The sequence below is a fragment of the Sorex fumeus genome, unplaced genomic scaffold (assembly GCF_029834395.1).
Source record: "Sorex fumeus unplaced genomic scaffold, SorFum_2.1 ptg000127l, whole genome shotgun sequence".
In the NCBI taxonomy this organism is placed as follows: Eukaryota; Metazoa; Chordata; class Mammalia; order Eulipotyphla; family Soricidae; genus Sorex; species Sorex fumeus.
This window is the reverse complement of record NW_026606184.1, coordinates 645,863-669,668: the sequence shown is the minus strand read 5'-3', so window position 1 is coordinate 669,668 and position 23,806 is coordinate 645,863. Positions and strand designations below refer to the sequence as shown.

General features: G+C 65.1%; 1 protein-coding gene across 1 annotated transcript in view; it reads right to left on the bottom strand.

The window, feature by feature from the left end:
- Positions 1–15,205, bottom strand: part of NOS1AP (nitric oxide synthase 1 adaptor protein) — a 37,354-nt gene extending 22,149 nt beyond the window's left edge. Inside the window, exons 1-2 of the mRNA XM_056137771.1 lie at positions 15,021–15,205; positions 4,195–4,266 (exon numbers count right to left, since the gene is read on the bottom strand). Coding sequence (XP_055993746.1) covers positions 4,195–4,266; positions 15,021–15,125 — 177 coding nt within the window. The 5' untranslated portion in view covers positions 15,126–15,205. The remainder of the gene's footprint in view (positions 1–4,194; positions 4,267–15,020) is intronic.
- Positions 15,206–23,806: the final 8,601 nt, after the last annotated feature.

Genomic DNA, 23,806 nt, shown 5'->3' with positions numbered 1-23,806 from the left:
GGGAGGTTCTCCCAGGGCAGAGGCCGGCGGCACTGAGCCAAGAGCCGGAGGCTGAACCAGGCCTGGGTGGGGCCTCCGTCCCTCTGAGTGGGCATGGAGCCGGCACGGTCCTGCGACCCCGTCCACGGCCACTCCGGCGGGGGCTCCAACGCCCCAGAGCGGCCCATGCCGGGTGCCGTGTGTCCCCAGGGTGTCACGAGCGGGTGCAGGGCCCGGCCGAAGTCCTGGCGACAGCCAGAGCATCTGTGGCTCACAGCAGACCCTAACCAGGATAGTGGCCCTGGTGGCGCTGCCCAGCCTGTGGGGACAATTTGCTGCCCAGTGGGAACAGAGCCCAGGGCGGCATGTCTAGCTAACAGGGGTGGGGGGGTGGGGGTTAGGAACCTGGAACCTGGGACCGGGCTTGAGACTTTGACCTCAACTTGGGCGAGACTCCTGGTCACACCCACTGACCCCACCGGACCCAGGAGGGTCTCGGCGTGGAGGGAGCTGGGCCTCTCGTGCGCTCAGGTCGGGAAGGTGGGTGAAAGGGCTGGAGCACAGGCCTGTTGCCGGGACCCTGAGGAGGAGGAGGAGGAGGAGGAGGAAGAGATGGAGGAGGAGGAGGAGGAGGAAGAAGAGGAGGAGGTGGTGGCCGGGCCTGGCCTGGGTCTGGACCCATGAGGCTGAGCGCACACAGCCGGCCCCAACAGATGCATGGTCTGTGTCCATCTTGCCGAGAGGAGACGCCAGAACGTCGCGGCCACCCCATTAACATGCCCAGCTCCAGGTCGCATGGTGCCTCCCTGTCACTTGACTCCCCCAGTGGCCATGTTGGCCGGGACCCGCCAGGGGCCAGGACGGACAGACAGGCCGGCAGAGCAGCTCTTAGCACTGCGTGGGCCGAGCAAACCCCCAGGACAGCAGTCTGGACGCCCACCTGGCTGGCGGACCCTCGGAGGGCGCCCCCCACAAGCCCCCCAGAGAGATGAGGAAGGCGGGACCCCGTGAACGGCTGGGCCAGCCACAACACTCCCCCAGGCCTGGCGGGCCAGACCCCAAGACCACCACGGGCCACACCAGCCCCTTCCCCAGGACCCCGGCAGGGACTTCCCGGGCACCGCCCTGCATGGACGGGGACTGCCCTGGGCAGGACGCACCCAGGGGAGGCCAGGGCCGGCTCTGCAGACACCCACGCTGCACCCCTGCAGGGGTGGGGCGGGGCGGGGCAGGGCAGGGAGCCGGTGTGAAGGTGACAGCCGCCTGCAGTGTCTCGGCCGTGCAGGACTCAGCCTTGGAGGGAGGGGGAGGGGAGCCTGGCCTCTTCTTTAGGGAGACGCGTGGGCAGCAAGCAGCGAAGGGTGAGCATGGGGGAGAGGGTCCGAGACTGCCCTGCAGCCCCCTCCGCCCGCATCCCTAGAAACGGGCACCCCTAGGGAGTGAGAAGCAGCCCCAGAGTCTCCACCTGCCTCGGACGATGACGCACCAGGACCCCCCCACCTGCCTCCCACCCACTCCCATCCCGACCGACCCCAGATGCCCTTGGGTGAATCCTCCGCCTCGTATCTGGGCCTTCACTGGTTCCCTCGGGTCCCCCAGGCTGACCGCACTGCGGCCGTCTGTCCAGCTGCCTCTCCCGGCCAGCCACGCTCTCGGTCATGGGGGCGGGGGTCACCTTGGGCTTCCCTCGCCCCATGGGAACGCCCGGCACCCAGGTCCTCCCGTTCCTGGTCCGGGCACCTAGGAAGGTGGGGGGTCCCGGAGACTCCCACCGTGTCTCCTAAAATGTACTTATTTTTTAGCTTTTGGGGTCTCGCCCAGCAATGCTCAGGGTTTCCTCCTGGCTCTGCACTCGGGAATCACTCCTGGCGGTGCTCGGGGGACCCCATGGGATGCCGGGGATCGAACCCGGGTCGGCCGCGTGCCAGGCAAACGCCCTTCCCGGCTATGCTATCGCTTGACCCTGTTTTTCTTTTTTCTTTTTTCTTTTTGGGTCCCACCCGGCGCTGCTCAGGGCTTCCTCCTGGCTCTGCACTCAGGAATCACTCCTGGCGGTGCTCGGGGGACCCCATGGGATGCTGTGGATCGAACCCGGGTCAGGCGAGCATTGTGCCCTGCGGTACCTTGGCTCCGGGCCCCCCGCGGAGTCTGCACTGAGAATCGAACCCGCACAGAGGACCCCTGGCCCAGATCGCTGAGGCAGGCAGACGCGGCCGTGGGGACAAGAACTCAGAACCGCCGTGTGCTGGCCAGACCCCACGTGAGGCAAGGTCAGCAGAGCGGGGGTGGGGGGGTCAGGAGGGGGAGAAGTGCCACCCGGCCCGCTTCACCCCTGCTGGGCAGGGGAGGCAGAGGAGGGGCCGGCTGCTCCCACAGGAAGCAGGAATGTCTGGAATGCCTTATCTCCGGGCAGCTCAGCCAGACGCCAGGCAGGGCCCCCTGCACCCCGGTCTGGTCTCCATCAGTTCAGCGGGCAGGCCTGGCCCCGGGCCCCAGGGGGGCTCACCTGGCAGGGGGGAGGGGGCCACAGGGGCAGAACACCGACATCTCATCTGCTTGACCCTTCCTGGACCCCCTAGGCGCGCCCCAGAGTGCAGGTGGACCCCCAAAGCCAGGCGACGTCTGTCCAGTGGCCACTTCTGGCCATCAGGATTACCACCAAGTCCCAGGTTTTAGGTTTCTGGCTTGGGGGCCTCGGCTTCTTCGGCTGGGGGGATGCAGACCCCACGGCGCTCAGGGGTGGTTCTGCTGCATGGCTGCCCCCACCACCGCCCGCCCTGTCCAGCTCGCCACAGGGCAGCCAGGCGGAGTGGACGGAAGCACCGGGCCTCCCTCTGTCCGCTCGCTCCTGGGCAGGTGGCTGCAAGTGGCCTCGGTTCAGGGTCTGCAGCAGCTCGGTCCAGGCCCTGCCCTGGCCAGGTGTGGTCCCCGACACACACACACACACACACACACACACACACACACACACACACACACACAGAGCTCAGGGCCACGGAAGCAGGGCAGGATGGAGCAACCCGGATGACCCTGACCAGCCCTGGGTGGGCCTGAACGCAGGGAAGGAGCTTTGCAGTTTGCAGTCCCGGCTGCCGGCGGCTGCAGGGAGGAGGCGAGAAGGGGGTGGGTAGCAGCCTGGCTGCCCAGGGTTCCTCTCCTGCCAGTCTAAACAAGCGCCCAGACGGCCAGACCAAACAGCGGTGGCCTGGCCAGAGAAACGCTTCCCGGGGGGACGCGGCGAGGGGAGCTGAGGGCTGGGGAGGACGGGGCGTCGGCCCCACACCGGCACGGGGCTCATCTCCCTCCACCACGGCCACCAAGCGCCACTCAGCCACCTGCAAACGGGACCCATGAGAGGGCACCACCGTGGGCACCGTGGGGAGCATCAAACCCCGTTCCTGGAGGGTGGCACCCCCAGACACTTGCTTCCGTGGTTGAAGGCAGGCAGGGACACGGGGGTCAGGCACAGGGAGCGTCCACGGCCCTCAGCCCCCCTGGTCAAGCCCACGGCGAGAGGCCAGCAGGACAGGGGCAGTCGGCAGAGCTGACGGCGGCCGGGGTCTGTCACTCAGCCAGTGACGGGAGAGGCAAGACACCACCTCGATCCACCCACAGCCACTGCCAACCGCAAATGCGTCACTGACCACGGCTGGTACCAACCACATCGAGCCGCTAACCACGACTGATACCAACCACACACCATGTAACCATGTCATGAACCACGGCTGGTACCAACCACACCGAGTTGCTAACCACGGCTGATACCAACCACACCATGGAACCACGTCCCTGACCGCGGCTGATCCCAACCACCACACACCATGTCACTAACCACGGTGGACACCAACCGTACCACGTCACTAACCACGGCAGAAACTACCTGCACAGCCTCTCCCTCACCATGGCAACAGAAGCAGGGATGACCCAGGGACCAGATGTGGCAGGGGGCGTGTCTCCGGCCCTCCCACCCTCCATCTGACAGGATCCAGTGGGTCTTGCCCCACTCAGAGGGGGCTGTGCACTGGCCCCATAGCAGTAGAAGGGCGGTGGCCACATCCCCCTGTCCAGGGCAGGGAGGAGGCCCCAGCTGGCCTTCCATAGCGACCCAAGTTCCAGGCTTACGGCCCAGACAGCCACACGTGGTACCAGCATCACTCTGGCCCTCACTGGGACCAGCATCCCCCCAACCCCGGCCCCCACCGGGCCCCCACTCACCCTGATCCGGCGCATGGCGGCCACGATCTCCACCCTGCTGTTGGGCCTCGGCACGTCCAGGCTCCCCACGTACTGCGGAGAGAAGGAGACCGGTGAGAAGGGGTGTGCGTGGGGGGCAGTGCGGGGGCCCAGTCGTGGCCCCCGAGTCGAGAGAGAAGAGAAAGCAGATGGGGGGTGAAGGACCGGCAGGGCTGGACGCCCCGTCCAGGGTCCAGACGTGCCCATGACTTGCCCCTGGACCCATGCTTCTCAGGAGGCGCGCGCAGGCCGAGCTGGGGATCAGGGTGGGGACCCCCCTTGACCCCCCGCCCCATGGTGTCCACCTGTAGGTCTCACGGAACCTCAGACGAAGGCGCACAGAGAACCCTAACTGGCCACCCCCTTCCTCCGCCAGCCACTGCCCTGAGCCTCGGAGGGGCCCCCCAGACCCCAGCGGGGCCTCGGCATGGAAGGCGAGGGGGGCGTCCCCAAGGCTGGGGGCACATGACACAGCAGGACTGGACTGGCCCCCACCCCCAGGAAAGCACCACGCAGACCCGGGCGGCGGCGGGGCCACACAGAGCCGGCCAGCAGCGGCCCACGTGGCCAAGGTGCCCGCCTCACTGAGCAGGAACAAAGAGGCAGCCCAGAGCCCAGGCCCCGGCCAGCGCCCCCCTCCAGGGGCGGCCCTGTGGCTGTGGGTGACCCCACCCCTCACGGGCGGCTGGGGCTCAGGGACCAAGACGTCCCCGGGCAGGCTTCCTCCCACACACATGAGTGCATGCGTGTACACTCATGTACACACACGTGTAAACACTAATACATGTGTACGACCACATAGGCACACACGCATGTGCACAGACACGCACCATGTGTGCATAAACACATCCACTCTCACATACATGTATATCTGACTGCATGTGTACATGCATGGACAACTGTGAGTGGGCGATGGAATCACATGCACGCATGTAGTCATGTGTGTATCCTGGTGCACACACATGGAATCACACATGTGCACGCAGTCACACGTGTCTTGGTGCACATGCGACAGAACCACACACACGCATGCATGCATGCATATAGCCACATGTGTGTCCCGGTGCATGATGGAACTACATGCACATGCATACATGAAAGAACCACACACATGCACACATGTAGTCATGTGTGTCCTGGTACACGATGGAATCACATGCACATGCACACACGTGTCCTGGAACTCACGTGACAAAATTACACGCACATGCATGCATGTAGTCACACGTGTGTCCTGGTGCATGATGGAACTACACGCACATGCACGCATGTAGTCACATGTGTCCTAGGATATGAAAGAACCACACACACGTAGTCACATGTGTCCTGGTACATGATGGAACCACAAGCATGTGCACACACACGTGTGTCCTGGAACACATGTGACAAAAATCACACGCATGTTCTGCTGCACGCGTGCACTCCAGACCAGCGTCCGGGGCCTGGCACGCAGCCAGCTGTGTCCGTGTCCTCTGAGCAGTGACGCTCTCGGGCTTCTCCTGCAGCCCCCGCACCCGGGGCTGTCACTTGAGGCCACGTGACGTGTCCAAACGGATCACACTCAGCCGCCACTGCTGTGGAATCATCCCCGTGTCCTGCTGGTAGGCCCGATAGAGCCAAGTGACCCTGGAGACCCTCCCTCGGCCACTGCCCTGCGGGGCCCCGGAGACAGCCGTCCCGTGACAGAACTCCCCTCTGGCCCACCTCCTCTTCACGGGAGAGGGTGAGGACGTGGCTGACAGCCAAGGGGGCAGGGGGTTCCTGAAGGCCACACGGACACTCTGGCGGCGATGACCAGGGCAGACAGTTGGGCCCGGGAGGGGTGCCCTCCCCACCAGTGCCGGGTCCATCCATTCCGCATCGCCAACGGCCACTGGCAGTTCCAGCGGCGGTGACCGGGCAGGTTCCGGGAAGGCCCTGGACCAGGCCCAGGCTGGGGGACGCGGGCGCCCCAGGCACACACAGGGCTCGGCCGGCCACTGGAGAGTCCCTGGCCGCGGCGGCCAGCTCGCCAGGAAGCAACACCGGCCCGGAGCCCCAACCCAGAGCAAGGGCAGCTGGACCCCGGAGCAGGCCACTGGGACAGTGGGTGACCTTCAGTCCCTCGCCCCTGGCTCTGGGGGGCTCGGGAAGAGAGCGGAGGATGGGGTCCCAGGGGTGCCACCACACCTCCACCGGGCCGGTGTCCTTCTGGAAGGTTCCACGTGGCTTATGCCAGCCTGAAGGGGCTGGAGTGCAGTGCCCGGGGTGTGGTGTGCCCACGGGGGGCTCGGGGGGCTGTGGCAGGATGGGGGAGCTGGGCACCCCACAAAGTCGCTCTCCACCAGGTCCCCTGCTCTCAGCCTTTTCCAGGCTGGGTCCCGGAGTCAGAGACCTTCCTTCCAAGAGGGACCCTCCCGCCCCACATCCGAGAGCAAAAGTCACAGGACGACAAGGGGAGAATCACATGGTGACACCCCAGACCCCAACACCCCCCGGCCGGGGGTCCCCAGGGAATAAACATTCGGGAAGAGCTGAAAGCCTTTTTTTCCTTTTTTTTGCTTTTTGGGTCACACCTGGTGATGCACAGGGGTCCCCCCGGCTCTGCACTCAGGAATCACTCCTGGCGGTGCTCGGGGGACCCTATGGGATGCCGGGGATCGAACCCAGGTCAGCCGCGTGCAAGGCAAACGCCCTCCCCGCTGGGCTATCGCTCCAGCCCCAAAAAGTGCAAGTCTGACGCCTGTGAAGGGCCACTACCCGGGAGAAAGGGGTCTCGCCCGGTGCAGGGGGCCAAGCCGGAGACCCCCGCGGCCCAGGACCTGTGTGCAAATCTGATGCCAAGCCTTGGCGGGGGCTGAGCCCCTTGGAGGCTGCAGGGCGGCCTGTGGGCTGACGGGGGTCCTGCCTGTCCCCCCGCCGCCCGCTGCCACCCGCCACCGCCTCCCTGCGGGCTCACCCCGCCCGGTGTCACCTGCTTCCAGGCCCCTCGTCACCCCGAGCCTGGCGCACACGCCGGTTCCTTCCACAGACCCCAAAATAACAAGCGTCTATAAATACTCCGGCTTCCTGCGGATGAGCGGAATTAAGCCTGCAGCAGCCAGGGAAAGCGGGGAGCCACGGCCGTCTCCCCGCGGACAAGGTGAGGCCGTCGGTGCCGACCCCGCACGGGCCTCGACGGTGGCTTCCAGGACGGCCCGGAGCGGAGGGTGGAGGATGGGGAGGGCGGAGGAGGGGGGCAGCGGGCAGTGACCCCGCGAGGCACCCCTGGACCCCGTCCCGGAAGCCAGACTTGGAGGATTGACCTTGGCCGGCTCAGAAGGGGCAGGAGCTGCCGCTGGGGACGGACTCACGGACCGACGGGACGGACACACAGACAGACAGGACGAACTCAGGGACACACAAGCGGTTCCAGCCCCGGAGCGCTGATGGCCCGGAGGCCACTGGGCGTTTCTAGAACTCGGCACCGCTCGATGCCGGTTCTGACCCAGGGAGGGCCCCCCCGGACGTCGGCGCCCCCTGCCACACCTGAGAGGGGTACGGGGAGCCCAGGCCTGGATCAGGGAGCAGAGATGGACCCCAAGACCCCAAAAGATCATCACACAAGCTGACCTGGAACCCCGGAAGGGCCTTCCCAAGGACGAGGGTCCCGGGGGCAGCTCTGAGGTGGCCCCCCCGAAGGAAGCGTGGTCCAAGGCCGCGGGAATCCCTGTGGGCCCTGGGGACCCCCGGGAACTGGATGCGTGATGACGGCCCACCCGATCTCCAGCCATTTCCTTCCAGGTCAAAGGTGAGGGGGTGCTGAGTCCACACGCCGCGGGGGGGCCATGCTCAGACCCCGACTCTCGACTGGGCCCTGGGCTGCACGTCCCAGAGAGACAATAGGAACCTGTGTGAGCTGAGCATCGGGGCAGACACAGTCACCTACAGCACCAGCCCCGGAAGGGGGCGCCCCGGCCACCACGCTCGGGGCAGGACCTGGGGCCACACTTCGGACGCCTCGACCAGGACAGGCAAACCCCACCGAGCAGGGAGTTTGGAGGGGCCACGGGGCCACCGCTCTCTCCCACGGCACGCACGACCCCTGGCCAAGCTCATTCTGCGGTGATTGCTGGGGGAGGGGCCGGCGACTTGCAGACCCTCCACGCTGCACGGTGGCCAGGCCAGGGAGGCCGTGGGTGACCCGGAATTAACCTGCTGGGAAAGAAAGGCACAACCCCTCCCTCCGGTCAAGAACCCCCTACACGCACACGACCCCAGCAGACAGCAGGGTCTCAGCAAGACACGCGCCCTCCCGTGACCTGCACCCCCAAACAGGGGGCTTCTGAAGTGGCGTAGACAAACCGGGAGCCCTTTCGACTAAAAAGCCTGAGTGATGGCATAGCGGGGCGGGCATCTGCCTCGAATTCCGCTGACCCGGGTTCGATCCCCGGCATCCCAGAGGGTCCCCTGAGCACCACCAGGAGTGCCCCCTGAGTGCAGAGTCAGCCCTGAGCACAGCTGGCTGTGTCTTCCTCCGCAACACCTTAAAAAAAAAAATCCGGGGCTGCAGCAGGCCGCTGGCCCTGGTGTTTGTAAACATCTTCTGAGCACCCGGCGGCAGCCGCCCGTCTCCAACCAGTTCCCTGACGCTGTCCGACCCACTGGAAAATTCCAGACGCCATCCAGCAGGCCCCCTAGGGGGACCCCAGCCCGGTGACCCTCCCAAGCTGGAAGACCTGGGCCCATGGACGGTCCACCCCACCGGCCCTTCTCCACAGCTGCGGGGTTTCAGGGGAAGCCGAGACCCACGGCCACTCCCTGCAGCCTGGACGCCGGGGAGGAGAGGAAACAGAAGGGCAGGCGGGTGGCTCAGAACCCGTGAGTGGACACTGCTCTCGGCCACCAGGGCCGGGTCCCCTCTGGGTGTGACCCAGGCTTCAAGGGGGCCTTGCAGGACAATTGCTTGCAGGGTCCAGCCGCTGGGCTGACTCAGAACTCGAATCCAGGAGGACATGCAGTTCTTTTTTTTTTTTTTTTTTGCTTTTTGGGTCACCCTGACCGCCAATACGCAGGGAGGGGGACCCTCAAATTGGCCCTCAGCCCTCAGCCCCGTTGTCTAGTACCACCAGCCGCCCCTGGGGCCACGGCCTCTGCTGCCCTCACCCCTCCCCCGTCACCCACCACAATCCAGGGTGCCCCCCACACACGCCTACCCAGCCCAATAACTGAGACCCCGCGTGATGGGGCTGACCATCCCCCGCGGAGGCCGAGCTTAGGGAGGTTGCAGTTCCTGCTGGGGGTCCGGCTTTCCAGGAATGTGACCTGCATCCGCGGGCCAGCGGCCAGGAGTGCCCGCCCGCCCCGTCTCCGACGGCGGCTGGACCGTCAGAACTGCTAGGGCCGGCGCGGGCCGGCGGGAGACGCAGTGAGAGGCCTGCAGAGGGAGACGGAAGCGTCTGGTGGACCCCGGAGGCCAACACTCACCCCCCCACCCCGCTGCGGTGGCCACCGGCCCCTCACACTCGCCTTAGTCATCTGATATTCTGCAGCATGCCCACGGCGCGTCCAGGAGTGGGTGGCGTCCGCTGGGCTGACTCAGAACTCGGATCCGGGAGGACATGCAGTTCTTTTTTTTTTTTTTTTGCTTTTTGGGTCACACTCAGCAATGCACAGGGGCTACTCCTGGCTCTGCACTCAGGAATCACTCCTGGCGGTGCTCGGGGGACCCTGTGGGATGCTGGGAATCGAACCCGGGTCAACCGCGTGCAACACAACCGCCCTACCTGCTGTGCTACTGCTCCAGCCCCAGGACATGCAGTTCTTTGGGGCTGCGAAGCCGGGAAAAGCCGGCGGTTCTGGCCCCACTTTGCATGTGATGGAGAGAGAAAGGGCCAAAGAAATCAACTTTTTACTATTTTTTTTTTGGCTTTTTGGGTCCCACCCGGCGATGCTCAGGGGTTCCTCCTGGCTCTGCACTCAGGAATCACTCCTGGCGGTGCTCGGGGGACCCTATGGGATGCCGGGGATCAAACCCGGGTCGGCCGCGTGCCAGGCCAACGCTCTCCCTGCTGTACTACTGCAACCCCAAAACGCAAGTCTTACACACGCCGCCAAGGGCCGAGCGGACTTGGCTCAGAGCCCCACCAGGGACCCCCACAGACACCAGGTGTGGCCCCCAAGCCAGGAACCAACAGCCCCAGCCCCGACTGGCCAGAGACCCCGGGGCCAGCTGCCACGTGGACGCCCAAGACGCCCAAGAGCAGAGCCACGGACGGGCCACCGGACTGCCCGCTCACGGGTCCCGAGGGCCTGAGTCAACGCCTGGCCCCCGGCAATGTGACTCTGACGAATGAGGAAGTGAGGGCGGGGGCAGGGGTCCAGTTCGCCCACTGCCAACCCCAGATCCCCACCGAGCACAGGACTCGCTCCCCAAGGGATGAGAATGTTCTGGAAGGAACAAAGCGCACATGGCCAGGAACCCAGGCCCCGAACCCGATACCCAGAAGCCGGGAGGCCAGTGTGGACAGGGCTGAATGCCGCATCCAGGGCTGGGCCCGCAGCGGGCAGTGACAAGGGCGGCCAGGTGGGAGGGCACTGGGCATCCAGGGAGAGAGGGGACCCCCTGTCCCCCGGACACGGGACTCCAGAGGAGTGCCCGGGTCAAGGTCAAACTCAGGGAAAGGTCACGGTCAAGGTCATCATGAAGGTCAGCGGGATGTGTCCACCTCAAGGAAGTGACGCTGACGTCGACGTCACTGCAGGTGGCTGTGACGCACAGACCATGGCCGAGGGTCACAGGAAGCGGAGGAGGACACGGAGTCCCCTTCCTCCCCCTGGGGAAGCCACTGCAGAGGGAGTGGCCGCAGGAGGACCTGGGCCCCGGGTCGCGTGGGAACTGCCAACGGGGACCCCCCAAGGCTGAGCACACGTGTCTTGCGGACACGGAGTGGGAGAATTGAGGGTCGGGACAGGCTCCTGGGCTTGTTTGCAGGGATGAGGAGTGGAGAGAGGAGGAATGTGCAGCTGGAAGATGCAGGCAGGGTAGGGAGCAGGACCCTGGTGGGCTCGAGAATCGTCCACACCAGCCACGATCTCTGTGGGGAGGCCACGAGTGGCCCAGGACAGCTGGTCCCGCTCACAGGTTGTGGGACCAACCCCCCCCTACCCTGCACCCCTCACCCTCCACGGTTTCCTCGGGGGGGGCCCTGCGACTTCTCAGCTGCAGGTGGGATGGGGGTGGGGGGCTCAGAAGGCGGGGGGGGGGGGCTCGCTGATGATGCCTGAGCCCTCAGCGGTCACCTGGTCCCTCTGGGCACGGTCCCATCTTGGAGTCGATTTTGTTCACTGTCACGCCACCCGCAGACGTGGCCGATACCACGTGTCTGTGGCTGAGACCACGTTTTCGTGGCTGAAACATTTTCGTGGCCGAGACCACATTTCTGAAGGCCCCTCTAGGCGGTGTCGGCCACGGCTAGAGCCCAAACCCCGGAGGCAGAAGGGGACACAGAAGCATCTCTCAGGGGTCCTGGCAGGGGAGGGGCAGGCCCGGGGAGGACGGGTCAGTTCGGGGCGGCCCTGAAGCGTCAGGTACCCCCTGCAGGTAGCACCCAGGTGACGCCCTGGACACAAGCAATCACCCGGACGCAGGGAGCCACCCAGGCAGCAGAAAGGAAGACCCGACCCGAGCCGCCTGGCCTGGCCCAGCCTGCCAGGCCCAGCCTGGCCCAGGAATCAGGAAGAGAAGGCCTGGACGCGGCTAAGCCAGGGGTTCCACCTTGAAGCTGCCGGGCACTGAGCCCCTTTGTTACCTCAGGAGAGCAGGAAACTGGATCCCGCGCGGGCCTGCTGGCAGCTCGCTCCCCTCCTGCCTCCCCGGGTGCTGGGTGCTGGGCAGAACCCTCACCCGTCCCCTCATCCCAGCAGAAATCCCAGGCGACCCTGTCACCAGGCCCCCAGTCGGCTGCAGACGGGTCCCGGCCTGGGGCAGGCACTCTGCACCCCACCCCACCCCCGGCCAGCGGGTACGGACGGGCAGGTGGGCAGCGGTGGACTGCCCTGCCCACCGCCACGGGAGCCGCACAAGCCCAGGAGGGCACCAGGTACAGCCGCAGGCCTGGGGAGACCCCCCCACACACACACACACGCACAAAAGGAGCCACTCAGCAAACGCCCCAACGGCCACTGGAGGCGGCCGGAGCAGAAGAAGCGTTTGGGGTTCAAACGCAGACGCCCGATCCCAGCGGCCTCCGAGTGGCCTCCTCGTCCAGCGCAGAGGGGAGGCAGCCCCCGGCCACCGGGCAGCGAGTCGCACTCACGCCCCCCAACCACAGGCTCCGGCCCAGACCTGCCCACGGGGCTCAGCTGTCCTCACCGGGGTCCGAGAGGCTGCCAGTCCCCGGGGGACCTGCCCGGCGTCCAGGGGCGCTGATGCCCCGCGAGCAGGTGACTCCGTCCAGCCTCTCTGGAGCGAGCCACGCCCCCCCTGCGGGCCTGGTGGCGGGGACAGGAAGTGGCTGCCTCCGTGTCCACACCCAGCTGGCCCCGGGCTGCCCAGGGCCCACTACAGGTGTGAGAGGCCGGGCCCAGCCCCTGCTCCCAGCCCGTCCCTCCCTTTTCTCAACCACAGGCCAAGCAGAACCGGGTTTGATCCAAGAGTCCTTGGGGGCGGGGCGAGGTGACTATAGAGAGTATGTGTGGCCGGTCCAGGGCTTGCTGGCAGGTGGGCAGCCCGTCAGGAACGAAGATGGACCTCCCCTACCGCAGAGCCCGGCCAGGCCAGGACCGACGTGTGTGGTGAGGTGGGGAGGGGTGGGCGGCGGGTCTCAGCCTGGCTCGGGGCCGGCATCCGAGTCCCCCCAGAGCCCAGCGAGCACCGGGGCAGCTCCTAGGTGGGGCGCTGGGATTGGAGCAGAAAAGCTGAAAATTTGTTCATTCTGGTGCCTTGGCAGATGGGGACCCACAAGATGCAATGGAGGGGGGGGGGGTCTGTGAGCGCCCCGAAACACCCCCCAAACTCAGCACGTTTGCTTCCAGAGGTGAGTGAAGGGCCTGGCTGGGTCCCAGCTCAGGCCTGGTGCCCCCAACAAGGTTCCTCCTCCCCCCACAGGGCTCCCGGGGGCGACCCCCTGCTGGCCCCTCACCACGTGGGCTGGGGGCACCTTCAGGGAAAAGCAGCGGGCAGCCTTCACCCACTGACACGGTCTCCGACGGGACAGATGCGCTCGGATGCATGCCTGGGGGAGGGGGGTGGACGTGTAGGACCCCCAAGGGGGGCAGGGCGGGATCCACACCCACAGCAGGGGGGCCCCTGGGGAAGGACACCCCGGCTTCAAGGACACCCCGACTTCCAGCCTTGGCGCTCACCCCAGCTTCTAGGACACCCCCCATTCAAGCATGCCCCAACTTCACGCGCGCCCCGATGCAGAGACCCCCGACTTTGGGGAACTGTCCCCTGGCCAAGGCGCACCCCCTGGGGTGTGGAGCAGAGAAGGAGCCCGGTGGCTCCCGGGGACCCGCAGGGAGAGCCCGCCGACCCCCGAGATGCCCCAGGTGCCTATTCCAGGAAGGGACCCCAGCCCCGCACCTGGCCAGAAGGCGACTGCCCACCCCCCGGCCCAGCTGCCCACCTGCCAGCGAGCCCTGGACCGGCCAAGGGAAGAGTGGCTGGGACCCCCGAAACGGGTCCTCGGAACCTAGAAGACGCCCCCCCCAGCACCTCCTCCGTGGAATCCGCATCAAGGCCGGAACACCCCCCTAAGGCACTGGGGGTCCGGATGCCCGGCTTCTCTCCCACAATCCTGGAGGGTCCGGGGGGGGGGGGGCGTCAGTGGGTCTGGTTCTGGGGGACTGCAGGAGGGGGGGCCGCAGGTGGGGGGAGTCAGCAGGTGGGGGTCTGGAGATGGGGGTCTGGGGGAGTCTGCAAGTGGGGGGATCAGTAGGTGGGAATCTGGGGGGGTCTGGAGGTGGGGGCCATGGGGGTCTGCAAATGGGGGTCAGCAGATGGGGGTCTGCAGGTGGTGGGGTCTGGAGGTAGGGGTCTAGGGGAGTCTGCTGGTGGGGGCAGGGGGAGTTAGCAGGTGGGGGTCAGCAGTGGGGGTCGGCGGGGGGGGTCTGCAGACGGGGGTCAGCGGGAGGGGGGTGTCTGCAGGTGGGGGCCTGGGGGGTTCGCAACGGGGGTCTGCAGGTGGTGGGGTCTGGAGATAGGGGCCTGGGGGGGGTCTGCTGGTGGGGGGGTTAGCAGGTGGGGTCAGCAGCAGGTGGGGGCCACGGGGGTCTGCAAATGGAGGTCAGCAGATGGGGGTCTGCAGGTGGTGGGGTCTGGAGATAGGGGTCTAGGGGGGTCTGCTGGTGGGGGGTTAGCAGGTGGGGTCAGCAGCAGGCGGGGGCCACGGGGGTCTGCAGGCGGGGGTCAGCAGTGGGGGTCGGCGGGAGGGGGGTGTCTGCGGGGGGGGGGGCTGGGGGGTTCGCAACGGGGGTCTGCAGGTGGTGGGGTCTGGAGATAGGGGCCTGGGGGGGGTCTGCTGGTGGGGGGTTAGCAGGTGGGGTCAGCAGCAGGTGGGGGCCATGGGGGTCTGCAAATGGAGGTCAGCAGATGGGGGTCTGCAGGTGGTGGGGTCTGGAGATAGGGGCCTGGGGGGGTCTGCTGGTGGGGGGTCAGCAGTGGGGGTCGGCAGCAGGCGGGGGCCACGGGGGTCTGCAGGCGGGGGTCAGCAGTGGGGGTCGGCGGGAAGGGGGTGTCTGCGGGGGGGGGCCTGGGGGTCTGCAAGGGGGGTCTGCAGGCGGGGGGCCTGGAGGCGGGGGGGCGGGCGGGGGTCTGCAGGGGGGGCCCCGGGCCCGGCGGCCCCTACCTTGGCCTCGAAGCAGATGCCGTGCTGGAAGGCGTCGTCGTTGTGCAGCGGGATCCGCAGGTCGTGCCCGTCGTCCACCAGGTTGTACTTGGTCTTGCTGGGCATGGCGCCCGGGGGCCGGGCCGGGGGCGCGGGGGGCGCGGGGCCGGCGCGAGGCCCCGGACGAGGAAGCGGCGGCGGCGGCGGCGGCGCGGGGGCCTGTCACGGAGACGCCGAGCGGCCGCCCCGGCTCCGCCCGCCGCTCCGCCCGCGGGGCGGCCGCCCGGCCCCGCCCCCGCCGCGCAGGCCCCGCCCCGCACCCGCCCCCCGCCGCGCCGCGCCGGCCTGGCGCCCGGCCGGGCCCCGCCCCGGACACGCCCCCGCGGAGCCCCGCCCCCGAGCCGGGGCCCGCCCCCAACCCCGCCCCCGCAGCGCCGGCCCCGCCCCGCCGAGCCCGGCCACGCCCCGGCCACGCCCCCGGTGAGTCACGCCCCGCCCACTGGAGGCCCCGCCCCGCGCAGGCCCCGCCCCCGAGGCTCCGCTGCGCCCGCCCCGCCCGCCGTGCAGGTGAAAGTCCCCTTAGCCGCGCGCTGGCCTCGCCCATCCCGCCCGGAACCTGGCCAGGCCTGCTGGACCCCAGGCCCAGCCGGGCTGGCTTTGTCGCTGAGGCCGCGCCGGGAATGTTCTGGCTGGGCTGGGGCGCTGGGGGGGCTGGGGGGCTTGGGGGGCTTGGCGGGCTGTTGCTTTTACTCTGCCAAGTGGTGGGCACTGCAACCAGGGTCCCTCCCTGTTTGGAGACCTTGGCCCCTTGCAAGCTCCTTTTGTTTCCCCGGTGATGCCTGAGTGGGGGGCCCGGCCTCGTGCGTGAATGCGGCGCCCACCAGCCTCGTGGACCTGAGCCAGGCGGAAAAGGATGCGGGCTTCCAGAACCTTCTGTCTGTCCCACTTTCGCTGCCTCTGCAGGCTGGCCCGGGCACAGGGCACTTGCAGGTTGTTTCCTGGCTGTTCTATGGTCCCCTCCCTCCCCCCCGATTATGTACGACCGGCTGGCGTTCAGGTGGCCTTTGTGACAAAGAGGCTTGGTCTCTCTCCTTTGCATCAGACGCTCTCGAAAAGGAAAAAAAAAATAATAAAGCTGTTCGTCTTGGCACGGGAGAGGCCGCATCGCGGAAGGAAATTCATTTATTTAGTGCTGAACCGTGCAGAGGGTTCCGCGGCTGTGACATTACCCCGAGGTCACCCGGAGTGGCCGCCTCGTCATCTGCACCAAGATCGCTGTCCCCTTCAAAACTTCTCTTGGCAGTCTGCGTACCCCCCTGCCCCCCTCCCCCCAGAACAGACCTGGCTGGACAGGAGGCCCGGCTGGGAACTGGAGCTTCCGTGCCAGGCTCGGCTGTCCACGCTGGTCCCTGATAAACAGAGCCGCGGCCTGCCCACACCCTGAACCCATGTCCGTTGGTCCTTCTCCCTGGAACCTTCTGCAAGGGCTCCTGATAGGCCATCGGGGGCCATCTGGGGCCATTGGGGGCCAGGAGACAGTCACCGCCCCCCACCGGTGCTGCTGCTTCTTCCTTAGTCCCCTAAACGTCAGCCAGAGCCAGAGATGAGCTGACCCCAGGGTCTCTGCCCGAGGACCAGCTTCTGCAGTATCACTACAGTGACTGATTTCCTTGAGCTTGGAGAAGGGGGTTGCAGTTCCTCCTGCCTCCCATCTGCCGCCTCCGCCTTCCTCCCCACCCCCAGTGAAACCCCTCCTATTCAGAAACCGGCTCTGCACCATGGCGGAGGGGCGGTGGTGGTCTCAGGGAGTCCACACTGGGAAGCCCCCGTGGAATGTTCCAGAAAGGAGAAGTCAGTTCTCTGCTGCTGGACCTCCACCAAGAATAACGCCCGCGTGGGGAGGGGAGACAGACCCCTGGCCTCGCCCCGGGGGACAATGGGCCACCAGACTCGTTCCCTTTCTTGTTTTTTTCAGCAGGGAGTTCTATCTTGTTTGTGAAAAATTCAAATGTGATTGGATTTCACCCACCGCCTTGCCAAATCTGTGGGAGGAATCAGATTTTCTTCCTTTTTTTTATTTCCCCTCCCTGGGAGGGGGGCACAGTGCTGGAATTAAGCCCACAGGCTCCTACCAGCAAGACAAGTGCTCTAACCACTAGGCCACAGCCCTGGCCCGGGCCTGAGTCCATAAGATGGACAGCAGTTCCGGGGATCATGTTTTATCTCCCCAAACTTATGTACTCGGGTGCTCAGTGCTCAGTGACGTATAACTGCGTGGTGATCGCAAGTCAGTTTCATTCCTATGCTGGGGCCGGAGCCGCAGGAGAGCGGGGAGGGCGTTTGCCTTGCACACGGCCGACCCGGGTTCGGTTCCCAGCATCCCATAGGGTCCCCCGAGCACCGCCAGGAGTGATCCCTGAGCACAGAGTCAGGAGCAACCCTGGGCGTGCCCCCCCCCCCCAAAACAAAAACTCCAACCCAGAGGCAGGAAAGTCACTTCTCAGCGGGCACCAGACGTCTCTCGCCTGGTCTGGTGTCAGGATTCGTCGGCAGTAAACGACAGCTTGGATGTTTACCCCTCGGGAGTGTTCTAGAAGGTCTCCCCGGTTCTGGGTCGGCTTAATCCTGCACCCCCTTAGTCAGCCTTACCCTCCCCCACAAAGTCCTTCCCCAGGCAGGCCCGGGCCCAGCGATGGGGGGGTCCACACTGGAACCAGGAGCCTCTCCAAAGCAGCCGGGGGCTGCCGTGGCCGCCCCAGGCCTGGTCTGGGTCTCATTGTGCCGGACATTCTGTCACTGTGTGCCCGCGCTCCCGAGCCCTGTCCGCTGCCCCCTGCCCCCAGCCCGGCGCTCACCTCCTTGATTCAGCCCCCGCAAGCCCCCCTCCCCTTTAAACAAGCTTGGAGCCAGCTGCCGCGGGTGGGACGCCGTCTGTCTGCGTCTCGGCCTCTTTACAAACCCGCATTCTTGAGATAAGAACCCGGGAGAAGAGTCTGGGAAACGCGCACCCGCGAATTTCATTTCAGGGCCGGCCGGGCACGGGCAGAGCCTCGAAGCGGCTTGGAGCCGCCTGGAAAGTGAAGCCTCCCCCCACCGGCCCCACCGAGAGCCGGGGAAAGCCCACGGGAAGGAGGCAAAGAAATGGACAGGCGTGTGTGCATGCGTGTGCATGTGTGGATGTATGTCTGTATGCGTACGTGTGTATGTGTGTGCGTGGGGGTGCATGCATGTGCACATGTATGCATGCATGTGCACACATGTGTGCATGTATGTGTGTACATGTGTGTATGTGCATGTGCACACATATATGAGCATGCACGTGTGTGCATGTATGTGCTTGCATGTGTACATGTGTGCATGAATGAGTGCGTACATGTGTGGGTGTCCATGTGCACGTGCATGTGTGCGCGAGTGTGTACATTCATGTGTGCACATGCACATGTGTATGCCTGTGTGTGCATGCATGTGTGCACATGCATGTGTCATGTATGTGTGCTCATGTGTCTGTGTGCGTGAATGTGCATATGCATGTGTGCATGTGTGTGCATGTGTATGTGCATGTGTGCGCGAGTGTGTATGTGCATGTGTGTACATGCACATGTGTATGCATGTGTGTGCATGCATGTGTGCACATGCATGTTTCATGCATGTGTGCGCATGTGCGTGTGTGCGTACATGTACATGTGTATGTGCACGTGCATGTATGTGCATGTGTGCATGTGTGCATGTGTGCATGAATGAGTGCATGCATGTGTGCGTGTGTATGTGCACGTGCATGTGTGCGCGAGTGTGTGTGTGCATGTGTGCACATGAATGTGCCATGTATGTGTACACATGTGCGTGAATGTGTGAGTACATGTGTGCATGTGCACATGTATGTGTGCATGTGTGCGAGTGTGTGCATATGTGTGCATACATGTACATGTGTATGTGCACGTGCATGTATGTGCATGTGTGCGTGTGTCAAGTATGTACTTGCATGTGTGTGCGTGCCCGTGTGTGTGTATAGGGAGGGATCCAGGGGCATGTCTCTCTCTCAGGCTGGCATTCACCGGCTCTGAACTCACTTGGAGGGACACCGCGAGGCCTCCCTGTGCCGGGAGGAGGCTCTGAGTCGCAGACCGAGCGTCACTCTGGCTTAATCGACAAGCATCTCTGGGTGACCAGCAAGCGGACACCCAGGCCGGACTCTGACCCCTCAAAACCCCGGATCTCTCTGGGACCGCCAGCCCCATCGTGCCCTGAAACAGGCAAAAGGGGCCTGGGAGCTGCCAGCCCTGGGGGCAGTCGGCGCACGCCAGCCCCCACCTCAGCTCCTTGATCCAGCCCGACCTGCAGCCGTCGCCAAGCCCAACTCAAGAACCACAGGTCCCAGGGGTGCCCTTTTGGGGAACAGGGCTGGCGCTGCCCTGGTGGGGGGCCCTGAATGAACTCACATGGCAGCCGCTCCAGCCCGGGAACCCAAACCAGCAGCGTGAGGGCCCTACCCCACAGCACGGCATCCCCTGCAGGAGAAAGCAGGGCGGCCCACGCCCTCCTTCAGAACTGGGTGCCTGCAGCTCTCACCAGGGCCCAGCACCCACAGGCCTGCAGAGCCCCGCCCGCAGGGCTAACCCGGACAAGACCCTGCACCCACCAAGGGCCCAGCAGGGTTAAAGGACCCGTAGGGGAATCCGTGAGGCGGTCTGGGGCGCCCTCGTGTGGTTGCACCTGGTAATGCATATGACCAGGCAGGGAAAAGGGGGGCGTCTGCCCACCTCACGTGTCTGCAGTTCTCAAAAGCACCCACCGCCCCGGGCTTTCCTGTGAGCACTGGGGACCCTCAGATCCTGCCCCCCCAAAGAGCTTATAGTCTTGCTAGGGTGGAGTTTCTGCAACTCTGCCCAGAAGGGCACGCCCCTGACCCCAGCCCCGGGCTCCAGACTCAGCCCCTCAAACCGGCCCCCTCAGCCACGGCCACACACAGGCATGCGGTCACTGGCAGTGCCCAATGTCCCTTTCCTAGGCGCCTCAGAAGTACCTCCCAGTTCACCGAGGACACAGCCACAGGGAAAGACCCCCGCCCCCGATGTCCATCTGCCCCCAGCCCAGCACCAGGCTGTGTCCCCACATTCAGGGTGTCGATGCTGTGAGTGGCCACCCAGGTGGCCAGCCCTGCCCGGAGGTGGGTTAGGGGCCAGCCCAGGGGACGAGGACCCCAGAAAGTCACAGCTGGAGCGATAGCACAGCAGGTAGGGCGTTTGCCTTGCACGCGGCAGACCCGGGTTCGATTCCCAGCATCCCATAGGGTCCCCTGAGCACCGCCAGGAGTGATTCCTGAGTGCAGAGCCAGGAGGAACCCCTGTGCAATGCTGGGTGTGACCCAAAAAGAAAAAAAAAGAAAGGAAGAAAGAAAGGAAGGAAGGAAGGAAGGAAGAAGGAAAGAAGGAAGGAAGGAAAGAAAAAAAGAAAGAAAGAGAGAGAAAGAAAGAAGGAAAGAAAGAAGGAAAGAAAGAAAGAAAGAAAGAAAGAAAGAAAGAAAGAAAGAAAGAAAGAAAGAAAGAAAGAAAGAAATTCACAGCTGGTGAGGAGAGAGAGCGGGAGAAGCCCCCAACCCTGACCCCTGACTCCCAACCCCTAACCCCAGCCCGGAAGCTTCCACCTGCAGCCAAGGAGGCTGAGATGTGTGCAGAGAGGATGCTGAGTGAGGAACAGCGGGGTGCCGGGTGCAGGGATGGCCCAGGGTGTCTTATCCATAACTGGGTGCCGGGTGCTGGGCGACTAGGGTGCAGGATCACCGCCCGCCACTAGGGGTCAGTCTTTCCCCAGCCTACAAACCCCACTGGAGCCCGAGCCACTGCGTGCTGAGCTGCCTGCAGCCCTTGGCTGGACAGTGAACCCCCCCCAAATTCCAGGGACCCCCTTTTGGCCCCCAGACGAGCTCCTCGCTCTCAGAAACCCCATCTTGTCCCTGTTTGCACTGTCGGGGGGAGGGGGCTGGGGCTGGCATGGTGGGTGCCCTGGGGTCCCTCCCAGGCGCTCAGGGACTGTGGGGTGCGGGATGGAGCCCCCCTGTATGCGAGGCCTGCGTCCCCTCCAAGCATCACCCCAACCCCCCGCAACGGCGCAAAAGGAACCGAGACCCCCGACTGTGCTGGGAGCCCACAGCAGCTGCCCCCCCCCCCGGCCCGCCCCAGCTTTTTCTCCATCTGGGACCCCCAGATCCCCCCACACTGAGTCCATGGGTGCAGGAGGGGTGGGAGGGCAGTGAGCGGCCACAGGGGGGGGGTCTGGCGCCTGGATGTCCCCACCCAGAGCTGGCCCTGACCGGGTCCAAGTGGAAGCCAAGCCAGGGGAGAAGGTGGGGCCCTGGTGTTGGGCCACGTTCTCGGATTCTGCAGCCATGGGGCAGGTGCTGGTTCTGCACGACACGCCCAGGAGTGGGTCCCTCTCCCCGGCTCCCTGTGCCCGCCTGGCACCAAAGCAGGCGTCCCCAGCAGGGCCTGGAGCGGCCGGGTCAGCTGGGAGCCAGATGGTCTTGCCCAGAGCCGCGCTGCTGGCTGGCGTCGGTCCCTGGGACGGGCCGAGGGCTCCGGGCGCCGCCCTGCCCGTGAGAACGGGCCATTTAACACTCCTGGTTTGCATCAAGCCCGAGAGGACGCCTCCCGCGTTGGGAAGTGACCCCCCAGCAGAGAAGAGAACCGAAATGGGGTCCGGACACTCATCTGAGCTGGTCAAAACAAAAAGAATACTTTTTTTTCTTTTTGGGTCAAACCCGGCGATGCTCAGGGCTGACTCCTGGCTCTGCACTCAGGAATTACTCCAGGCGGTGCTCAGGGGACCCTATGGGATGCCAGGGATCGAACCCGGGTCAACCCCGTGCAAGGCAAATGCCCTCCCTGCTCCGAAGGCCTGGAATTCTAAAATAGTCCTGGAAGCTAGCACAAAACTAATGTCAAAAAGGATTTTACAAATTTTGCATTTAAGGGGCTGGAGCAACAGCATAGCAGGTAGGGCATCTGCCTTGCACGCGGCCAACCTGGGTTCGATCCCCGGCATCCCATAGGGACTCTGAGCACCAAACACCACCAGGAGTGATTCCTGAGTGCAGAGCCAGGAGTAACCCCTGTGCATCGCTGGGTCTGACCCAAAAAGCAAGGGGAAAAAAAGCATCTAAAAAATAAATCAGGGGCTGGAGCGATAGCACAGTGGGGAGGGCGTTTGCCTTGCACGCGGCTGACCGGGGTTCGATCTCTGGCTTCCCATAGGGTCCCCCGAGCACTTCCAGGAGTGATCCCTGAGCTCGGAGTCAGGAGGAACCCCCTTTTTGGTGTACCCCCCCAAAAAAAGCAATAAATAAATAAACGTGAATCTTTGCTTCTACTGGAAGGAAATCATGGTTCCCGGGAGGAGAAATGGTTTCGGTGAGTACTGACACCTACTCAGACCCGAGCCTTTCTCAAGGAATAAGGAACCAGCGTGAGGAAGGTCTTTAGCCTGAGAGGGACAGGCTGGCCAGGACAGTCCCGGGAAAGGTGTTCGACTTCGTCTGTGCAGGACCTGAGGACCCAGCTAGACAAGGAATCTCAGAAGCGAGCAGGAACGGGGGAATCTTTGCCCCTTCCCAGCCGGGAGCCGACTGTGATCACAAAACAGCTGCCACAGCTCCAGGCATCACCGCCAGCATCCAAGATGAGAAGTCAGAGCAAAGTTTGGCACCGGGCAGCTCTCCTCCCCGTGAGCTGCTCTGGCCAGCAGCGCCCTGCAGGACGCATTGATTTCCCTTGGCTGGAACCGAAGCGTGTCCATCCCCTGCTGCAGGGGAGACGAGGAAATTGAGTGTCTCGTCCCCAAGAACGGCAGCGCGGCTGGCTTAAAGAGGTTGAGCCGAGGCCAGTGTCCAGGGAGCGCCGACGTCCAGTGCGGGCGCCCCGTCCCGCCTCCACGCCCCTGAAGCCCCACTCCCAGCACCCAGGTCTCTGCTCTTCCCACGCTCCTTCTGCAAGACTTGGGGTGGCCCCACGGTGCCCCCGGGGGCCCAGGAACCCGCAGGATTCTCTCACTCACTCCCCTCGCCCCCGGGGGAACCAAGCACACAGACCCCAGGAACGAAGATGATTTTTTTTTTTTGCTTTTTGGGTCACACCTGGCGATGCACAGGGGTTACTCCTGGCTCTGCACTCACGAGTTACTCCTGGCGGTGCTCGGGGGACCCTATGGGATGCTGGGAATCGAACCCGGGTCGACCGCGTGCAAGGAGAACGCCCTCCCCGCTGTGCTATCTCTCCAGCCCTAGAAACGAAGATGATTTTATTAGTTTATTTTTTTTTGCGGGGTGTCCACATTGCACCGTGCTCAGGGCTCCTGGCCCAGCACTCAGGCGTCCCTCCTGTGGGGCTTTGGGGGGGTGCTGGGTATCGAACCCAGACCCGTGCAAGGCAAGAGCCTCCCAGCTGGACCACCTTCCCGGCCCCCACGGAACTGCAGCCCGGGCTGGGGACCATGCAACGGGGACACTGCAGGGAGGGAGTGCAGGCGGGCTTTGCATGCAAGGCAGCCCGGGCTGCACCCCCAGCCCCGCGTGGTCAGCCCCTGGACACTGGGGTCCCCCCATCCCATCCTGGCACGGAGGGGGCCCCTCTGGCAGCCCCCCACCTGCCTGTCAGTGCATCCCCCTGGAGCTGGAAGGCGCCTAAGGGCTGACCAGGGGGCGGGCCAGGGACGGGCCAGCTCCCTGCGCCCGCCCCGCCGGCCGCACAATGCAGGCCCCGCCCCGGCCGCCGCTCCCGGCCCGCCGCCGCCCGGCCCGCGCCCCGCGTCCAGGGGCT